Source organism: Candoia aspera, chromosome 6, assembly GCF_035149785.1.
Source record: "Candoia aspera isolate rCanAsp1 chromosome 6, rCanAsp1.hap2, whole genome shotgun sequence".
Lineage (NCBI taxonomy): Eukaryota > Metazoa > Chordata > Lepidosauria > Squamata > Boidae > Candoia > Candoia aspera.
This window is the reverse complement of record NC_086158.1, coordinates 4,440,393-4,461,530: the sequence shown is the minus strand read 5'-3', so window position 1 is coordinate 4,461,530 and position 21,138 is coordinate 4,440,393. Positions and strand designations below refer to the sequence as shown.

At 48.5% G+C, this 21,138-nt stretch overlaps 1 protein-coding gene across 1 annotated transcript in view; it reads left to right on the top strand.

Annotated features, from left to right (window-relative positions):
- Positions 1-21,138, top strand: part of LOC134499593 (solute carrier family 12 member 9-like) — a 96,067-nt gene that overhangs the window by 34,385 nt on the left and 40,544 nt on the right. The window contains exon 9 of the mRNA XM_063306308.1: positions 9,341-9,465. Coding sequence (XP_063162378.1) covers positions 9,341-9,465 — 125 coding nt within the window. The remainder of the gene's footprint in view (positions 1-9,340; positions 9,466-21,138) is intronic.

Genomic DNA, 21,138 nt, shown 5'->3' with positions numbered 1-21,138 from the left:
ATCAACTGTTCCCCAGCTAGTGGTAGAGCCGGCCGAGCGAGTTCTTAAACACTTAGCAGCACGCCACTATTTAAGTCTGTTCTCTCTTCCATTCCTCTCTCACTCTCCCCGCAATCTCGCAATCAGTAAGCTACTTAGGTGCTCAGCACCGTGAGCCCGCCTGGGACATGATGGCCATGTTGTTTTTCTCTGTAGGCCTGTGTGCTTCCCCATGTGGAGCAGGGCCCCACAGACTCTGGAATCCCCACTTTCTCATCCCTCAAGGGCCATCATAGCCGAAGGTGGTCGTAATTGCTGGGATTCCAGTTGTGGGCTGCAGTACTTGCTGGGGGGGGGGTGTGTGGCATATGTAGGGGCGTGTCCTTCCCTTTGTGCAAGGAAGGGAACTAGCAGAGGACGTTTTGATCGTCATCTGCATCAGGACACCCCATAATTCTCATCACTCTGGTTGTTATCACTGAGTCTTCTAATGCCTCCAGAAATGTCACCTGGAAGACAAAGTAAGATAAAAAATCACTATGGCAGGACATGCTGGAAGCGTGTATCTGTCTGTCTTTCTTTTCTTGAGATGGAAGTGGGTGTATAAATTGATTGAACGAATAAATCAGGAGGATGCACTAGAACCCAGTAGGGACATCCAGAGGAGTTGACTAGCATGGAATTCAGGGCAGACACGGAGAAAACTACATTAGGTTTCTTTGCCGTCTTGAGTTATATATATAAAAAGGCAGGATAAAAATTATTATTCCGAAAAAATAAAAGATTTCCCCCAAATAATTTACTTTTAAAATGGGACAGTTTTTCTTGGATTCATTGCAATAGAGTACAGTAAGGGGGATGGATGAGAGAAGGTTTTTTTTTTCCTGTCCCAAAACAAACTGGAATTTGAGGCATCTTCTCAAATTCAGGATCTTATCCCGGTTGGAGAAATGGTTCTTTACTCAGCTGGTAGCAGAACTGGGGTTCTCGTTGCCCCAAGAGAAGGTAATAGTGACCAGTGTCAACAGCTTCAAAGATTAGGGAGGGGAGTTAGACAATTCCACGGGTGAGGATCCACGTCAAATGTTGGGACTGTATCATGCGGTTGCAGCTGCCATCCTGACTTTTTTGCCTCTCTTGCCTGCCGATGTTCTTGAAGGAGAGGATCTATCAGTAGTCGATGTTATGTAGGCTGGAGTGTCTGCTGGTTATGGTAAAAAAAGTCAAGATGGCGCATGTGATAGTGGGACTATAGCTCCACCGAGGCAAGCTTAAAAAGTCTGAAAATATTTCCTGGCATATTCATGGCCTTATCTTTAAAATAACATTTTGATCTACCGGCATAAGTTTATGGCGTCTCGCTGCCTTGGGGGACCAATTTTTGCAAAAGCCGCTTCCCCTGGAAATGGATGGATGTAAATGCATTAGAAAGGCAAGATGGAAGATCTGGGTTTGATCAAAAGGCTTGCTGAGGACGAGCAAAGAGAAGACAAGGCGTGTGGCTGAGGCAGCTGTGGAGAAGCACGGCTGGGAAAATTCGGGGGGGAAGATCTTTGCTATGTGCTCGGCCTCTGCTTTGGGGCATATAGAGAAGTCGTCCCTTGAGCATGTGCTGAGCATGTCTCTGCTTTCATACAAGCCGCAGCATACAGATAGTCCTCACTTAACAACCATTCAGTTAGTGATGGTTCGGACTTATGACGGCGCTGAAAAAATGACTTACAGCCGGTCCTCACACTTATGACCGTCACAGCATCCCCACACTCATGTGATCATGATTTGGGCACTTGGCAACCAGTTCACATTTATGACTGTTGCAGCATCCCATGGTCACATGATCACCATTTTTGACCTTCCCAGCTGGCTTCTGGCAAGCAAAATCAATGGGCAACCACGTGATTCACTTAACAACCATGTGGTTCGCTTAACACCTGCTGTGATTCACTTAACGACAGCCGCAAAAAAGGTCGTAAAATTGGGTTGGGTTCGTTTAGTAATCGAAATTCTGGCCCCAATTGTGGTCTTTAAGCGAGGACTACCTGTACTTGTAGGCATCTTGATAATTTTTTCTCTTTCGATCTGAACCTTTGCAGAGATGCAAGACTGATGGGGAAATAGGAGGATAAAGTGAATGTTGGTGGGGATGAGAAGCTGGGGTGGGATGGGGTGTGAAATGAAGTCAGGTGGCCCAGGTCTGACCTTGCAGGTTCTGCTGGAAGCATCCCAGGTGCTTCCAGCCATTGGTACGATGCCACGTGCAAATGTCTCCCAGCAAGATGAGCCCACTCCGCCGTTGGAAAACTCCCACCAGCTAATCTGCAGGAGCTGCCATCCTCGCCTCTCTGAACAGCACGCCAAATTGGACAAATACGTGTAATGCAAAAAAAAAGATTGCCCCATTACCCGGCGAAGAACATTGCGGAGCAGTTGAAAAGAACGGGGAGGGGGCGGGGGAGCCATTAGGGGCGCTGGGCTCAGCCGAAGCCACCCCGGTAGATGTTTCCTGTGATGCAAGAGGCGGGAGAAGCGCTGGTTGCAACGCAGGCCGGCTGGGAGACATCAGACCCGTGTCTCTGAGCCCGGGACGGTGGACAAATGGGTGCAGCGGCCAAGAGATCTGAGGAACGAAAAGGCAGAGACAATTTCCAGACCGGGGGAGGGCAGATGGGGTCTGCCAGCCATCCATCGCTGGCACCGGCTGTGCTTTTCCTCATGGCAGCCTAGCATCCCCAGAGTTCCACTTCCATGTGCAAAGATTTTCCCAAAGCAAGAGTGCCTCTGAGCAAGTGCAGATTGATTCAGTCGCGGCTGCCTGCTCTATGGAGATTAGAAGTCACGGTTTCCAGTGGTTTGTACATCCATCTTTTGATTGATGATGATTTATGTACCAGCAAGTCAGTGTCGACTCTTTGCAACCACATAGAAAGATTTTCTCCAGGAGGGTCTGTTCCTAGCCGGGTCCTTCAAATCCATCTTGTAGGACATCTTTTCTTCCCCTTTGGTCATGCTGCACAAGCACAAAGGCAAAGAGATTCTGTGGTAGCCGGTTTCTGCATTTGCAGCAGCTAGATTCCAGATTTACCTCCGTGGGCAAGGGCAGAATCGTAAAATTGAAAGTGTGGGAGGTCATCTAGCCTGACCCCTGACCGCCCCCCCACCCCTGTTCACAGTGCAGAATGCCACTGCTGCACCTCTGATGGATCATTGAAGGAAATTCCACCACCTCCTGAGGCTGTTCCGGGATCCAGCAGCTAATCCCTTTCAGATATTTCTCCAGAAAGTCTTTGCCAGTTCGGCCGGTTCTGATGAACTTCCAAGGCACTCGGCAGGATCCGAAAGTGCAACATCCAAAAGATGAGGCCCATGCTGGAGCTGAGAATAGAGCAGGAAGGGAAAAGAAAAAAGATGGTTCCTTGACTCTGGAATTCCTCCCTGCTGCCCTCTGAGCAGTTTGAGTGGAGCACGGGGTCTCCCGTTCATGCTCTCCAAGGAGGGGGAACGCTCATCTCGGGGAGAAGCATTATGGGACCCTGCTGGGCACAATGGCTTTTGTTGTCTCCTCTCAGCCCTAGAGAAAACGTGCTCTGCGCCTTGGAGAGGAACCTTACAGACGCAGGGAGTCCTGCAGCTAATTACCTAAGGGAGCGGTCCCCTTTACTAGGAGTGTCAAAAAACGGCAAGGCGCGCGGCTGTGTGCTTGTCCCGAGGCAGAAGGTGCTTGCAGCCCAGAGACACAACGGCCAGCCAGCCAACGCTGAATTTAGAGCTGCGGAGAACATTACACCCGTCGGGGGAGATGGGCGGTGATATAAATTAAATAAATAAATAAAAGGTCGTGCCACAAGTCAGAAGTCTGGGAAGAGTTGTATGCCAGCGATGTGGTGCACCTGCTTTGACCCCAGATTTAGCGTTTCATCTTCAGCATTCGAGGAAGGATCTGAAAAGTCTTCTGCAACTGAATGTTTCCCCCTCTGCATCCTGGCGCTGAATTCCCAGCATAGCTAGAGAGAACCAGGTTGGGAAGATTGGTGAAGCTATTCCACCATGTTCCCACAATACCCTTAACCCAGCTGAGTAAAGACTCAGCAGCTGCGTTCACACGACATGCTAAATTTCTCTCGTTTTAACCCTGATTGGGTGTTTTTTTAATGGATTAGGCTCAGCCCATTTGTTTAGCTCATTGTATTGTGCCAACAAGGAAAACGAGGTTAAACGTGTTGTGTGAACGCAGCCATTGGTTTTGATGGACCCTTCCAGCTTGGTATGGTACAGATCAGTGCTTCTCGACCTTGGCCACTTTAAGATGGGTGGACTTCAACTCCCAGAATTCCCCAGCCAGCCATGCTGGCTGGGGAATTCTGGGAGTTGAAGTCCACCCATCTTAAAGTGGCCAAGGTCGAGAAGCCCTGGTACAGATCCATATTCCTAGCAGCTCAACTGCAAGGAATGGCTTCCTGAGGAGCTTTGGACTGCTGAACGTCCCCAGCCTCCATCCCCAGGCCTGTCTGCTGTTGAAAAGGGTCACTTTAGCTGCACTGACTAGCATGTGGGAATGGGGCAATCAGAGAATTCATTGGCTGGGTTTGCACTTAACATGGTTACTGAATAACCAGCTTTCTGAGCTAGCACGATTTATGCAACTCAACAGGCTGTCTTTGCAAAGCTGCTGTAACTAAGCCCCCAGCACGCCCGCTTCTGCCCACACCTGCATCTTCACTTGCTGTGCGGATGCAACGCTCTGTTGTTTTCTGCCCTAGTTAAGTAGGCCATGTGAATGCAGACAATTTTTTTTCCTGAAGATGACCTGCTTCTGGAGCCCAGAAGATTCTTATCCCAGGGCAAGCCATTTGAGTGCCTAATCTTGCAGCGGGGCAACCCTGGAGTCGGCAGCCGAACTTGGAAAAGAAGAAACGAGGAAGACTCCCGATGCTGAGCTACCCCCATGGAAAACTGTGAAGGTGCACGAGGAAGAGCGAGGCGGAAGGCCCATCTCACACTATGGATATTTTCCAAAGGATGTGACTGATGGAGCTAAGAATGCTTCCCTCCCACAGCCCAGCACCCCAGATGGGATCCGTCACCACCCAGACTCGGTCTTGCGGCCTCCTAGGTTGGAGTGACGCAGCACATGTCGGCTTATTGAGGTTCCTCCGATCGGCCCTCCTTGGAACCCACCTGTGCTCGTTGCCGGTCATTGCGGAGACACCTTCAGGCTTGGTGTGCCCATTTGGCACCGGCACACGGTGCCTTTCAGAAGTGGCTGCTTCACTTTAACGAGCAGCTGAATGAATTATAAATCAAAGGCAAGCGTTGGGGGAGCCAGGCGCAGCGGCTCCATTACCGCAGCCAGGCGCAATCTTGGCTTGGCGCACACTATTAACTCGCAATCGGCTAGAAGTCCTCAGTTGCTTAAATGGCTTGAATTATCTCAACCATTCCTCTGCGAGCTGTCCCCCTCCCCTTCAGCAGTTATGGGCAGACTGGGCCACGTTGCAAAGAGCTGGCTGCTTTCTAAGGTGGTGGGCAATCCAGGGGAGCAACTGTAAGGGGCCCAGATGCCGCCGCAAATAGGAGGAAGTTAGCTTGGCAGTAGGGTGTGGGTTTCCTCCTGGAGAAGCCCCTAGCGCAGTTTCTCAATCTTGGCAAGTTTAAGATATGTGGACTTCAACTCCCAGAATTCCCCATGCTGGCTGGGGAATATTGGGAGTTGAAGTCCACCCTTGCTGGCTGGGGAATTCTGGGAGTTGAAGTCCACCCTTGCTGGCTGGGGAATTCTAGGAGTTGAAGTCCACCCACCTTAAAGTTGCAGAGGTTGAGAATCACTGGCTAGGAAGATGTAACTTAGGATCCTGGTTGTTTCCTAGAAGACTAGGGACCTGTTTTTCTGTTGCTCTGTTCATCCAACAAGCACATTACCAATGCTCCCTCGATCTCTTCTGTTCCTTCATTTGAGCAAAAGCTTGCGCTCTTTCTGCTTGGGGAAATGGAGAACATCACTGGAGTGTCCTGCCAAAGTGGGCTGTCCTGCTTTGCTCTTAACATTTAGTCTTACTTTAGCGTAACTTAAGGTATGTTTGCACCAGCAGCTGACCACTGTTTTCCTCTCAAGCATCTGCTGAAGTCGCTCTGCCCGTACAGGGTGAGCTCTCTGCCAGCAGCAGCTCCGAGTGAAATTGCAACCAGAGAACCCAGCAGCCCGGCCTCTCTTTCCTCCCGCTGTTTAGGAGAGACAGTGCGCCCGGTCTCTGTGGGCAGGGTGAACTGAACCGGATGCTTCTCCGTCTCCCGGGCTGGCTCTGTAGGAAAGTCCGCCTGAAGAATTTGGACTTCCAAGGGTGGAAGGGGGTTTCTAAAAATTTGTGGTGGATTTCAGCGCTGCCGCTGATTCTCGGGAAGGAGGGAGCGCATTCCAAGGAGATAAGAGGACTCACAGTCCGGACAGCGGACAGTGTTGGTGGGAAAGTAAAGAAGTGCGGGGTGGCCCCGCCCTAGAGTCTCCCCCCTTATTTCCCCTGAGGTTAGTTTGGGTAGCTTTAGTCTGGCAAGATTCTGTCTGTACGGTGACAGCAAATAAAGAAGTGGAGCTTTGAATGCACTGACTCGGTGGTGCTCTTGGCTTTTGGAGGTTGCAGTCAGGAGCAAAGTCGGTTCAGCTCTGCAATCTAGAGAGCAAAGCAGTTTTTTACCGTGTCTCCAAGGGGAGGGGAGGGCTGGGTCTTTGATCAAAAGCCACTTTGGATGACCAACTGGTCATTAAGCTTTTGTGGATCACAAGTCAAGGGTGGGGTATTTTATAGGGGGGGAGCGCCTGGGTTTCCCACATGCTGGCTGGGGAATTCTGGGAGTTGAAGCCCCCCCATCTTAAAGTTGCCACGGTTGAGAAACCCTGCTCTAGCATCTGCTGCTGATGGGGCTGGCCCATGGCTGCGCTCCTCCCTGCCTCCTTCCCCTCTCTTCTGCATGACTGTGGGTGATCATGCTCTGATCAGCATGGTGCGTATCTTCTCACTGAACACTGCCTGGGCAATCGCCCGGACTCTTAGAAATGCTCTCAAAGGGCTTCGTAGGGTAGTGTTATTGTATGGGAATATTGATCGTTGGCTTTTCTTTCAGGCACCAGCAGATTCAACAATGCTTGTTTTTACTTATTTATATGTTAGGTTGTATCTTGCGCTTTCTGTGGGAGCTCAGAAGGTGCCCGCCTTCCGCCTCTTCCCTGCCCCGTTGGATGTGTTGGCCCAAAGTCCGTCTGTGGGCGAGGAGAGACAGGGACCCGGGTCTCCCTGCTCCTGGTCCAGCTCCTTGAGCATTGCAGCCCCTTCCTCAGGGGCTGAGAGAGAGAAATAGAGCCTGGGTCTCCAGCGCCTTCCCCACACCCCACGGCTTTGACTGATGTCACGTAACACAGCAGGCTAAGCTGAAACACGTTGGGGAGTTTGTGATTCAGAGTGTTGTATGAATCAGGCCACGACCTGAAGCTTTCATATGACTTCTTTGCCGGGGCGTAGCACTAGGCAAACACAGCAATTGGGTGTTGTTAATCTAGGTTGTCTGAATGAAGCCGTTTTACAGTAGCTGTTTGTTTGTTAGCTTTATGGGAGCCAGTTTGGTGCAGTGGTTATGGAACTGGGCTAGAAACCAGGGGACCACGAGTTCAAGTCCTGCCTTAGGCACAAAGCCAGCTGGGTGACCTTGGGCCAGTCCCTCTCTCTCAGCTCTAGGAAGACGGAGGCAAGGGCAAACCACTTCCAAAAATCTTGCCAAGAAGGCACAAATTTTATGAGCTTTACAGCCTGCCTTTCCTCTAGAACAGTGTTTCTCAAGCTCGGCAGCTTTAAGATGTGTGGATTTCAACTCCCAGAATTCCCCAGGCAGCTTGCTAGCTGGGGAATTCTGGGAGTTGAAGTCCACACATCTTAAAGTTGCCAAGGTTGAGGAACACTGCTCTAGAAGCTGAAGGTGGCAACATGTGGCACTCCATTCTCCCATTTTCCCCCCAAACAACAACCTTTTGAGGTAGGTTTCGGTTGAGACAATGACTGGCCCACAGCCACTGCTTGATCTTGCATGGCTGAGTTGGGATTTAAACCTGGCTCTCCCCACTCCTGGTCCAGCACTTGAACCACCATACCACACTGGACTCCTTTTGCAGTTAAGTATGCTTTTGAAGAATTTATGGGCTCGGCTCTGGTTTAGCATGCTGCATGAACTCAGCCATAGTGGTTTGTAAACCATGGTTTAAATAAATTGCAGATCCAACAGATTGCAGCTTGTTCAACAAACTATGGTTAAAACAAAACCATGGCCTAGTTTGTGATGCATTCAGTATATACAGGTATAATAGATCAACAGTTCCTGGACTAAAATACAGATGAGAAGGTAGTTATCCATTTATTTTTCACAAGGCAGCATTACCATAACGACAAAGTTTTCTGTTCAGAATATATATCTGTATCTAAATGCATTTTTGAGATACCATGTGTCCAAATATACTAATTAAAATATGAGTTGTCATTTAGATTCTCTGTCTTGTTTTTTTAAAGCAAATTAACATGGAAAAGAGATAGAATCTGGATCAATGCTCAACCAAGCAAAATCTGAGACTTAGTGTATTCTTTCTTTTTTCCCCCAAATTGCATTTTAGATAGTCCTCTTTTTTTGTTTTGTTTTAAAGGCAAACCTTCTGTCTGAAGAGAACCTGTTTTGCACAATTGTTTTGAAATGTGCATGAAACTAGTTGCTGATACTGGTTGGGAACAGCTTTTGATTTTTAGTTTAGTTTTTTTTTTTTTGTCTCACTCTGTGTCCTTTAACCCTTGAAGGCTGTCCGTTGACTTAAGGTTAAAGAAATGCTGATCCAGAAGGAGGCTGTGTGGTGGGGATGGAGGAGGCTGGCAAAGTCACCTGCAGGCTCCTTTAAGAAGCATTCCTGATTGTTCCTCAGCGTGGAATGGGGATTGTGCCCTCCAAGGTGCTTTTGAGCTGAGAATTTGGAGCACTGAAGATCCCTCCTGTCTCAAGAAGGCAGGATTTGCCCACATCATGTCTCCTTTGCATCCATTCTGATGCTGGATCAGGGCACTGCTGTTATCCCTGTCTCTGATAGCCCATCCCCAGAATAAAAGTAGATATATAATCAGTTTTAGGGCTAGATCCCTGCACAATCAGGAATTCTTGCTTTGGAGCAGTCTTCAACCCACCAGCTTTCCCAAACTTGGGAAGATGTGTTGAATTTTTAACTCCCAGAATCCCTTCTGCCAACTGGGGGATTCTGGGAATGTGCAACAAGAAGGGGGCCCTGGCATCCTGTGGTTGGCTGCCCATTCCATCATTCCTGACTTCACTTGTCTGTCTTTCACAGCTGGTGCTGTTTTCCGGGAAGCTGAACACCATAGCTGCAGTGGTCACCATCTTCTTCCTGCTGGTCTACGCTACCGTGGATTTGGCCTGCCTGGCGCTCGAGTGGGCCTCTGCCCCAAACTTCAGGTGTGTTGGCTGCAAAGAATGGGGCAGGGGAAGTGGGAATTCTGCAAAGCACGGGATCCAGTGAACCATCAGGGTCCCCGTAAAAACTAGGATCGTGGATTGGCAGGAAGTAGGCTAGGATCCACCGGCTGATCTGTAGATGGCTTTCAGTTGGTCAACAGGGATTCTGAGCTGCTGAACAATAGTTGAAACAAAATGCCTAGTGAGACCCAGAAAACCTTTTGTTTAGTAACAGTTCGGACTTACGACGGTGTTGGAAAAAACGACTTGCAACTGGTCCTCACTTATGAAGGTTGCAGCGTCCCACAGTTACATGATCATGATTTGGGTGCTCGGCAGCCAGTTCACATTTATGACCATCAGAACATCCCTTGGTCATGTGATCACCATTTTCAACCTTCCCAGCTGGCTTCTGGCAAGCAAAATCATTGGGCAACCACGTGATTCACTTAGCAACTACATAGCTACATTTGGGTAGAGGGGGGACCAGTATGAATGGGTTAAAAGTGCCAGGAAGGAGGCATCAAGAGGAATTTATTGATTGTATGAGCTGTCAGCCAGTGGAACAGGCAGTCACATGGCCTGGTGAGTTCTCCTTTGTTATCAGATTTCAGCCAGAGGATAGATGATCATCTGTCAGAGTTACTTTTGTGGGTCTTGCCCTGAGTTGGGGGTTGGACTAGATGACCTCTAGCACTCATTTGCAGCTTTAGGGTTCTGTGATTTAAGGCAGCTTGTTTGGGCAAGCTTCAGTCCCTTTGGGGAACACCTGGCTTCAGCTAGTGGACTTTTGAGGTCCAAATGCAAAATAAAGGAGATTTTGCAGTCAAAGGCCTCATAGCTCTGCAAACTTTTGAGGAGCGTTTTGAAGATGAGCAATCCAGCTTTGTTTTGTCATGCTAAAGGGAAAATTTGGGTAAGGAAAAATGAATGGCATTAGTTAAGAAAGCAAGAGACATTTGTGTCTTTAAAAATGGATGTTGTTATTAATCTTGAAATGCTTATTCACTTTTCAGTGCAATGCCAACAATGAATCCCTGCCCCTTATGCCCTCTTCAGGGTTGCACTATCCTATCTTCCTACTTTCTTTAATTTAAAGACAAGGGATCATTAATACGAATAAAAGAATTAAGTGCGAATGAATGAAAGAAAAGGTTACATAAAAAGAACTGTCTCGGTGCTATGAAAAACATACAGCCGTTTGTCAGCGATTGCTCTAAATATCATTTCAGAAAATTTCCCCATATTAAGTGGAATTTTTCCTCTGGTCTAATGCACTTTTTCATGGCAGCTAAATTGAGCGATTTTAAATCCAATTGTATATATTTTGGATTGTATTTGCTTTCCAGGTTTGTAGAACAGTAGGCTTGGCAATCAGTGCTGCCTCACTAAATCAAATCCTTTTGCAAATCCCAGATTTGGTGCAGATAGTTATTTTGGGTGATGTTTCCAGGATCTTGTCCATCTTGAGGGATGCTCTGATTCTGGGGTGCCTTCATAATTGGGGGACTCTGTAATGAACACCCCAGATCTCCAGCACTCTGTTTTGGTAAGATGCTGGAACCCTTCCACCATTCCCTTGTCTGCCCCCACAGAAACCCACCTTGGTGACTTCTGATCCAAGAAACAGACTTATAGGTAGTCCTCACTTAACAACCATTTGTTTAGTGACGGTTTGGACTTACGACGGTGTTGGAAAAAACGACTTGTGACTGGTCCTCACACTTATGAAGGTTGCAGCGTCCCCACAGTTACATGATCATGATTTGGGTGCTTGGCAGCCAGTTGACATTTATGACCGTCACAACATCCCTTGGTCATGTGATCACCATTTTCAACCTTCCCAGCTGGCTTCTGGCAAGCAAAATCATTGGGCAACCACGTGATTCACTTAGCAACTAAATAGCTCTCTTAACACCTGTGGTTATTTGCTTAATGACCACTGCAAAAAAGGTCATAAAAATTGGGTCAGATTTGCTTAATGACCGTTTCACTTAGCAACTGAAATCCCGGGCCCATTTGTGGTCATTAAGCGAGGACTACCTGTGTTGTAACCCAGGCCATCTCAGAAGGTTTTAACAAACCCAGCAGGTTTTTAGCACATTCTGACTTGTTAATTGATTAGGCGTTTGTTATCTGCCTCACGTGTCATCTGCATCATCGGCCTGTCCTCCCCTTCTTCCAATTTAAATCCTACGCCCATCTAGCCACCCCCCCCCCCATGCCTCTAAGGAAGTCAGCGCAGCTCCCCAAAACTTACACCTTTCAATACAACTTGTTAGTTAGAAGCGAGTTGCCAAACTCCCCCTAGTTGTGGTAGTATAGAAGGCTGAAGTGGGGCACAATCCTGTAGTGAAAGGGTGGCTGCCAGTCCCCAAACGATGGCACTCAAAACAGACTGGCAGTTTGGTTGTCCGGGACTGTCTTCCTGAACAGCGAGGTCGTGGAGGTGGCTTAAATTGGAGCCCCTGATTGGTCAGCGCTTGAAGGACCAGTGAAAGAATCCCAAATGCCAGCTCCTACAGGGGGGCAGTTTGGGAAATAATCCTGCTTTCCCCCCTCTCTAGCAACTGTTGGGGCAGCTAGCTTTTGGCAAGAAGCTCAGGGCGCCTGGGTCCTTGGCTGCCCTTTGCCAAGGGGGCAGTGGTGCCCTGCGCCAGCCGTGCCTGCAGACTCCAGCCCGTTCTGTCTCTTGCCTCTGTTTCTCCTTTGGATTCTGCTGTTTCTTCTTTTTTGCCACATCCCAGAAATGCGCCCCCGTGAGCTCAATATCTTGATGGCCCCTGGGTCTCAGCATGTTTCAGGTGAGGTCATCCTGGCTAGGGAGCCGGGCAGAACCCGCTGGGCTGGGAACCCCTTTGCTGTGCCAGTTTGCAGACTTGCCCACCCCTTGCAAGCTGCTTCAGGAATCCCCTCCCCCTCCAAGCCTCTCCCTCTGCTCTTTGTTAGGGGGGAGTGGGGGGAGAGAGGACCCGGTGATCAATTTTTCCCCCAGCTAATCCCATCAAGCGAGCGCATCGCCCCTGTAATAAGCATTTATGATCCTGTTTAAAAAGCTTTTGCCCTTGAGCAAATACCGGTTTTAGTCAAGAAGAGGATAAAAAAACAGAAGGGGGAGGGCTGGAGAACCCCCCCCCCCTCCCCAATTGTATTCGGCTCTTTGCAGTGAATTTATGGGACCGATCAGTTCTCCAGGGCAGTGTGCCAATGATTTTTATGGAGCACAGTTTGCATTAGTGGTAATTAAGCTGAGGGGAGCAGGAGTTGGCCAGGAGTGATGGGGAGGAAAGTGTTTGTGTGAGAGAGAGAAAAAGTGCGTGTGTGTGTGTGTGTTGTGCATGTGGTATTCCTGGAACAGCTCTTCCTCTTTTTTTGGCAGTGGGGGGGCGGGAAGGCTAATTCTCCTGCGGCCCTCTAGTTCTGGAAGAGTGAAGGTGGGATGTGAAAAATGTCAAGCGACTTGCAAAGGCTTTGAATTCCTGTGTGGAAAGATACATTTGTTTGATCCGGGGCAAACTCGGAAGTCGCAGTGGGGCGGTTTTTTGCACATTTTCAGTTGTTCTTTCTAAAGAAAAGGGGGAGACGAACAGTGACAGGCCCTTTTAGGTTGCATTCATGCAGCTGGAATAATGGACTCACAAAACACAGTTCCTGGATTGACATGACAGGCGATGCCCAGAGATCTTAAACCAGGCGATAGCAACTTCATTGAATGTGCCAGTGCAATGATTGGACCCCACAACGTGCCAGGTTCACACAACTCCCCAAGCCCCAAATGAGCCGGCGTCATTTAGCCTAGTCTGGAATGTTGGGGGAACCACAGAAATCTCTCCAACCACAGAATGTCTTTTTGATTAAAAAACAAATCTGATTGATAAGGACCTCTGCTAGAACCCCCTCTGATTTGGTAGCCTTGGTCACGCCATCAGAGCTCAGCTGTGTATAAAGCTTTCCAGATTCCTCCATGTTGCTTCTCTTTTGTTGCCTGTCCAGTTGTGTAAACTGGTGGTATATCGCAAGATTGTCGCTCTATTTATTTTTTATGTAGATTTTTTTTTTTAACTTGCCAGACTGTTCTGCAAACATGGGATTGCCTTGTAGGGTCCCCTCCCTGCACTAAGCGGATCTGAGTCTCCTTAGGGTTTTGAGATCAGCTACAGTTGGCTGGGTGCAGGTAGATGGACATTTGTGCGTTTCTTACGCTGAAATCACAGCCTCTCTACCCACAAGGGCTATGCGTCGCTGCGAATTCAGTCTCCAGAAGATGCTTTGAAGAGGAGGCTTAGTCCCCGTCTGCACACCTTTTCCTGGGGGTAATGTTAAGATGCTGCTTGCAGCTGTTCTGTCTGCACTCCCATGTGCTCTTGAGACTCAATCCCAAGCATTGCGCAATCCTCATCCCTGTGGCTTGACTACACATTACCCTTTCTGGACCCGGAGGTGATGCAGTTCTCAGAAGTGACTGAGAAGCCTCCCTCTTGTGCTCCTGTTTTGTTATTGTTTTAGAAGGCTGTGGGTGGACATAATTGACCTAAAATTCAAGAACTGGGAGATTACGCGTAGTCCTCGACTTATGACCATTCGTTTAGCAACCAAGTTAAAATGGCACTGGAAAAAGCAACTTATGGCCACCACAGCATCCCTGCAGTCACGTGATCAAAATTCAGGCGCTTGGCAATTGGCTTGTACTTACAACGGTTGCAGCATTCCGGGGTCACATGATCTCCATTTGCAACCTTCCCAGCTGGCTTCCCACAAGCAAAGTCAATGGGGGAAGCTGGATTCGCTTAACGACTGCAGTGATTTGCTTAACAACCATGGCACAAAGCTCATAAAATTGGGCATGACTCACTTAACAACTGCCTTGCTTAGCAATGGAAGTTCCAGTCCCAATTGTGGTTGTAAGTTGAGGACTCCCTGAGGGTTTCTTGGAGCCCTCCCCCTCTCCCCTCTCTCCCCCTCCCCCCAATAACTCAGGTCCTTCTCTCTTGTCTGTCCAAAGTCAGATGGGAAACGTATCTGTGAAAAATGGCAGACAAGAGGGGTAAATTAGATTAAAAGAATCAATTGCCCACAAGGCTGGGAATGCTGGGATTGATGTATCCCTTTGGTGAGGATCAGGGAAAGCCCCATAGCTCCTTGGGGTGAGGCCCTAGAACCTTTGCGCACAGAGGCGTCTGCACAATCCAATGCTCTGCAAAATGACAAAAACAGCATCGCGCTGTCATGACACCCAACTTCACCCTGCTGCCTCGCAATGCGAGCTGTGCCCTTTTCATGCCTGCCTGCAACATCACAACGCACACACAAAAGGGGTGGAGTTCACAGTGCTGCTCTGGTCGTTTCTCTCCCTCTGTCTTCATGTGGACATCTCTGGCTACGTTCACACAACCGTGGTCTGGTTTCCATAGCTTCGGCTAGCAGTCTGTGCCGCCTTTTCTTCCCAGTGGAATTCTGGGAGTTGTGGTCTGGGTGCATGTGCAGGGCAGCATCTTAGGGAAGGCTGACTGCCATTGTATGCAGACTCCTGGGTTTCACTAACTCATGCGTGCTAGCTAAGGCTCTGAAATCTGGCTTGCAGGGGACCTCTGCAGACAGGCAGAGAGCCACCCCGTCCCCTTGAGATGGACGGACTCAGCTGGGGGCCTTGGAGTGTCTGTGCAAGTCAGAGCAGAGGCCAGCCTGAACAAGCCAAGGGCCCGATCCAGCCTATATCCCCAGGTTGCTCCGAGCATGGTCGGCATCGGCAGCGGTGGGAAGTCCATGCGAGCAGGCAAAACTACTTGTCGTCTTCTTTCTTTCCTTCTTGATTTTTTTCTTGATAGCTTTGGAGGGCAGTGAGGGTCATGCAGTGAAATTAACTGCTGCAGAGGTCATAAATTAAGCACCCCCCGCCTTCCCCACCAGTGATGAAGTTCGGTTTCTTCTAGTTCTGGAGGCTAAAAGGACCACTCATTCTGGGGTGGCGGCAAAGGGTGATTCTGAACAGCTATAGCTGCTCGTGGTGAAAAAGGTAGAAGGATTTTGTCATTTCGAAGTAGGCGCACCCAATTTACACGCACACACACCCCCCCCCCCGCCAGGCTAACCTACAGATTAGATGTGACTCCACTTTGGCCTCTGAATCTCTCTCCATTCCATGAGAGCTCACCGGCTTCATTTTTTAACTTTTCAAGTGCATTTAAGTATTTTTATATGTAGATGGAATCCTTCCTGCATGCATTAAAAACTAGCTTGAAAGTGTGGACACTTCAGAACCGAAGCCAGCTCTGTTTGTGTCCTCATCTGTCCCATAAGCACCATGCAAGCAGCTTTCTGTATTTTTTTTCCCCCCGTTACTGTAAAAAAGTGTGTAGTGTTATAATCCCATAGTACAGTGGAGAAGCTGAATTCTCCCTTCCCCAAAAAACTTTGATTTAAACACTGATGCACATCCTATGCTGGATGGTGTGGGGAGGGTGTATGCACTGATGTTAATTAAGAGTCTTTTTTTAAGCAAAGTGCCTGGGCAGAGATGAATTTTGAAACCGAGGGTTTGTGGGAAGGGTCGACCTCTTCTTTCCCTACTTGTGAAGATGTTTTAGAAAAGAGGTCTAAGTCTGCGGTTAAAAATCACATACGGTGGCCCACAGAACTGAGCCTTTTCATTTTTCACGTTTTTGGAGGGGGGACAAAGAGCAAAAAGGGGTGCTTTAAAGTTGCCAGTGGCATTGCACCCCTTCAAACCCAGGCAGCAGCCCCCCCCCCAAAAGAACCCTTTGCTTTTGCTAATGTTAGAATACAGCCCTCAGTGTGTCAGGCAAAGTCTGGGGGGAATCACACACCCCTGGAATAAAGGGGGAAACAAAGCAGAAATAGAGTTTTCCAGTGTGCATTAAGTGTCTTGTTTTGTGTATCACTCGGTATATCCAGGAAATGATGATGAACCTTTGGTCAGTTGTCAGTCTGACACCTTTGTTTCTCCCATGTTGTTCAGTTTGTGTTGCTGAAAGCAGAGCCACAGAGACAAAGCAAAGCAGCGTGGTCTTAGGAGGGGTTATAATTTGGTAAAAAAGCATAAGGAAGTTTCACAGGCCACAGGTTTCATTATTCTGAGGCTGATCCTTGATTTGGGCTGAGCCTGGTTAGTATTTCGGTGTATTTCCATTGGCATTACCTTTAGAGGAGAATCTTCCATTTCGGTAAAACCACATGGGGGCTTTTAAAGGTAAAGGTTAAACTGTATTTTCTCTCTGAACTGTCTAAATTGATTATAGTGTTTGGATCAAAGGATGCCATAACTTCTGGGCCAGAACACTTTTTTTTTTTTAAGTGGGAAAGGTGAATCAGGTCATTGAAGGCATGCTGGTTGCTGATTTATGATTTCTAAGGAAGTTACACCCCATATTTCTGGCCCTGAAAGCAAAACCACATCAGCGAACTATGGCACTGAATAAAAACGCCATCTAAAACCAACTTGGAACAGAGCAAGGGATGGAAAAAAAAGAAAAGAAAATACAAGAATAAGCTGGATAAAATCAATCAGGAATAAAGTCAAGGAGTCTTGCAGAATAAAAAATAGTCCACAGTGGCAGACTGGGCAGCTGAATCTCCCAGAGCAAGGAATTGCGGAGAGTAGGTTTCAGGTCGAGGAACATTTAAACTGTCCTATACTTAGATCTGTCTCTTCTCTTTCTCTTTCCCATCCTTGCATCCTTCTGGAATTTTTTTTTTTTAATTTCCTAATCTAACTGGCAACTCTGGCATGTCTCCAGTCTAAGTACTAATCAGGTCTGACCCAACATGGCCTTCCAAGATCAACCAAAGCGATGTAGGTGCTGCCACCTAGTTGTAAGAGAAGGATTAGCCCCATCGTGATTTAAATTGTAGGCAACTTTGGAAACTTCTTGAAAAAGAAGGGGGGGGATGGAGAAAGGGTTGGCTGGGTAGGGATATTAAAAGATGGGGTGCATGCTTTAAAGAGGGAAAAGATGGATCCAGTGAGAGTTGGGGTGCAGAGAAAAGGAGAAAGGGGTGTGTGGAGGGAGACCTGAGCCGATTTGGACTTATTTCAGCCTGGAAGAGCTCAGCTCCAGCAAGGGCTACCCACAAGCCTGTTACACATGCCCAAACCATAAACATCCTTCCGTGTGGCTTTGGAGAAACAGATATGATTTCTAACCCGCCTCGAAACCCACTTCTTTTAAGGTGCCCCAAGCCTTCCCCCATCCATGCTGGTTGATCCTCCTATGCTTTCCAAAGGCAGGTTTTTCCCTTCTGCCTCTCTTCCCCTTACCCCCCCCCCCCCAGTTCTCCTACCATCAAGGTCTCCTGCACACATAAAATGAAAAGAGATTCTGATTACCTTTTAGCAAAAACAACAATTAGAGAAAATCACAGCATGTGGACTCCTGACTAATCACTCTAGTGTGGAGTGGAGAGAAACAGGGAGCGGGGATGAGCCAGCCCTAAAATACATACGTGTACACACACATACACATGTCAATATGCTTCTTTCTGGTTGAGCCCCCTCCCCAAAGACCCCTTTCACCTGCCTGAGGAATTCCTCCCCCTGGCCCCCATGCCTACCTTTGGCATGTTTTCAAGATCCTTCATCTTGAAAGCTTGGCCTTTCCTTCAAGTTGATGTTTTTCCTGTCCAGGGTTCTCCTCTGCTTTCCCCAAACTCAAAGTAATGACCTGCCCAAGGTGGTTTTTTCCTTCCTTCCTTTCTTTTTTCCCCCCTTTCCTTTTCTTGCTTTCTTGGGGAAACAAAAAGAATTCATTTGGCAGGGAAGCAGGATTCAGGTTGACCGGGCCGCCTTTCTTTTCTCCCCAGTGTCTGAATGGATTGCCGAGTGCAGCAGAATTTCCTAGCCGTTGCCTTCAAGCAAGACATCCATTTTGTTTGCTGGAGCCAACGAGCTCTTTTCCTGGGCTCCAAATAGCTTATCTTGCCGGGGGTGTGGGTGTGGGTGTTAAAGCTGGAGATGGCTGTTCCCCCCTCTCTGATGATGTTACCTAGTTGGGTAATGAAATGTCTAAAAGCAACAACCAAGCTCAAAGAGCACCAAGGACCCCCTCCGTCCCTCCCTCTCACACAGCATAGCTGGTTGGGGAATTCTGGGGGTTGAAGTCCACACATCTTCAAGTGGCCAAGGTTGGGAAACACTGCCCTAAAGTGATGTGCCAGGCAGGGCCAAGAGTCCACAAGCCGATGGTCCGGGCCAGCCTGAGCTGTGTGATTCCTTTTCTTCCCAAAGGCCTCTCCTTTGCCCCCATTCCTTGTCCAATTAGACCCTCTGCCTTCAGCAGAGCAGCAGCTGATCCAAAGACCAATTTTGCCTTCTGGGGTCCGAGCCTGCAGCAGCGGCTTCTGCTTCCTTCCAAGTGCAGACCTGCTGAGTTAGATCCCACAAGGAATCCACTGAGGGTTTGCGGCAGGTCAGAGGAAGTAATGCAGCGTTCTTCCAACTTGGCCAGTTGAAGATGTGTGGCCAGGCCATTCTGGCAGTTGAAGTCCACACATCTTCGTGTGGCCGAGTTGGAAGAATGCTGATGTAGTAGGAAGGTGCTCCTTCTCTTTGTTTTCTTCTCTGCGTGGGGTGGGGATGCAAGAAGCAATGACAGGGAAGGCGAAGATGGGCTGAGGACGTGTGTTCTGCACACAGGCATCGGCGAAATGCATTTTATTTGTGAGTAGAGAGCGGCTTTGCCTTTTCCAGGCTGCAGCTGGGAGGAAAACTACCGTAAAGAATCCCATTAGGAAAGCCTTTGCAGACTTAGCTTTTATCCCTCCCTCGGTGACTGAATAAGTGAGGACCGTCTGTCTGTACCGACAGAGTACAAGGATGCTGGCTCAGCAACCCCTTGTACTGGGAGCTGAGCTTCTTGAGCACGCGGACGTCATAAGACCAGATCCTGGGAAGTCACTTCCCGCTATTTGTAGATTGGCAGAGTGCCCAACATTACAACATCTTGCAGGGCTTCCTAGAGAGGTTCCTGGCATCTTGATCATCCTTCCCCAGTCCCCGCTGATAGGAATTGCTTTGAAGGGAAACTGGAGTGCCTTGCCATGCCCCGTGCCATCTCCCAAGTCAAGGGCTGGCTTTGCGTCCAGCAAGAGAGTCACCCCTAGCGTGAAATGCTCCTCCTTACTGGAGAAGTAAGAGGCAACCTTGGCTTTCTTTCCTTTTATGGAAAGAAGGAAGATTCAGGGAAGGTTGGGGGTTATTCTGTCCCCCCTCCTGTCTTGCTAGCTGTAACCCCGATCTTCTTCCATTTAATGGGGCCTGTTCACGGGGAATCTCTCAACAAAGCAAGCCCATCTTTCTTTCCCCATCCACCTGCAGGGACCTGATCCGATAGTTTCCCTCTAGCTGGATGGAGCACTTTCAGAGTGATTCTGGATCTTCTTGTCTGCCTTCCTCGAAAGACGGACCACAGGCTTCCTTATACAGGTAGTCCTCACTTAACAGCCATTCATTTAGTGATGATTTGGACTTATGACAGTGCTGAAAAAAAGGACGTACACTTATGACTGTCGCAGCGTCCCCCATGGTCACATGATCACTATTTGGGTGCTTGGCAACTGGTTCGTATTTATAACTGTCACAGTGTCACATGATCAGCATTTTCAACCTTCCTGCCCAGCTTCTGGCAAGCAAAATCAATCGGGAACCATGTGGTTTGCTTAACAACCATGGTGATTCACTTAACAACTGCTGCAAAAAAGGTCATAAAATTGGGTTGGATTCACTTAATGACTGCTTCACTTAGCAACTGAAATTCCGGTCCCAACTGTGATTATTAAGCGAGGACTACCTGTACCCATTGTGCAGACGGAGGAGGCTGAACGTAGGTCAAAATTAACCAAGCGTAGCACTTTGTGTGCATGCTAGCTGACTGGATTAAGTTCCATGAACTCACCACTCTCCCCAGAAAATGAGCAAAAGTCCCCGAAGATGAATAAAAGCCATCAGAACCCTTGCACAGATTCCTCCCTGGGTTCAGGATGGCCCCAGATCAAGCCACTGGTTTCTGTGCAGTCACAGTGGCTGGGTTCACAAATTGTGCTAAGCTGTGGTTTAGCTAGGGTAGCCTGGTTCAAACATAGCACACCCACAGGAGAGCTTAATGCGGTGTGAAAGCATAGCCGGTGTCTGTTCCAGAGCCTGTGATTAGAACAATTGTTCTGAGGCTTGCAAGGGTGCTTGGTGACAGGCGCTCCCTGCTCTGCTCAATCGCACGGTGACTCAAAGAAATCAGAAGATATTTCGCTTTATTACTTTAATCTTATCCAAAAGGGCGTAACCCCGCTTATTGGGCAGTTGTAATCTAATTATAGCAGAGCTGGTTGCCAATCTGGCCCTGGCCCAAACCCAGGGCCAGCGGGGTGCCCCTTTAAGTTAGAGGAGTGCTCCTCGGCCCCCAACCTATTCTTGTTTTGCAGAGACATGAAATCAATCCTTCAGATTGACAAAATTCTGGCTTTGGCTGCTCCTGGTGAAGCAACAGGGCAAAAGAGGATCTTAAATGCTTCGGTTTTGATCCTTGGCATTTGGATGCAATCTTGCGATCCAAGAAGTGGGGGGGTGGCATGCATGGGTGCACGTTTGTAATATTTTGGGTATGTTCCTTGCAGCGTAGGGTTTGACATCTTTGATGGTGGTGGGAGGAGAGGTGGAGAAAATAG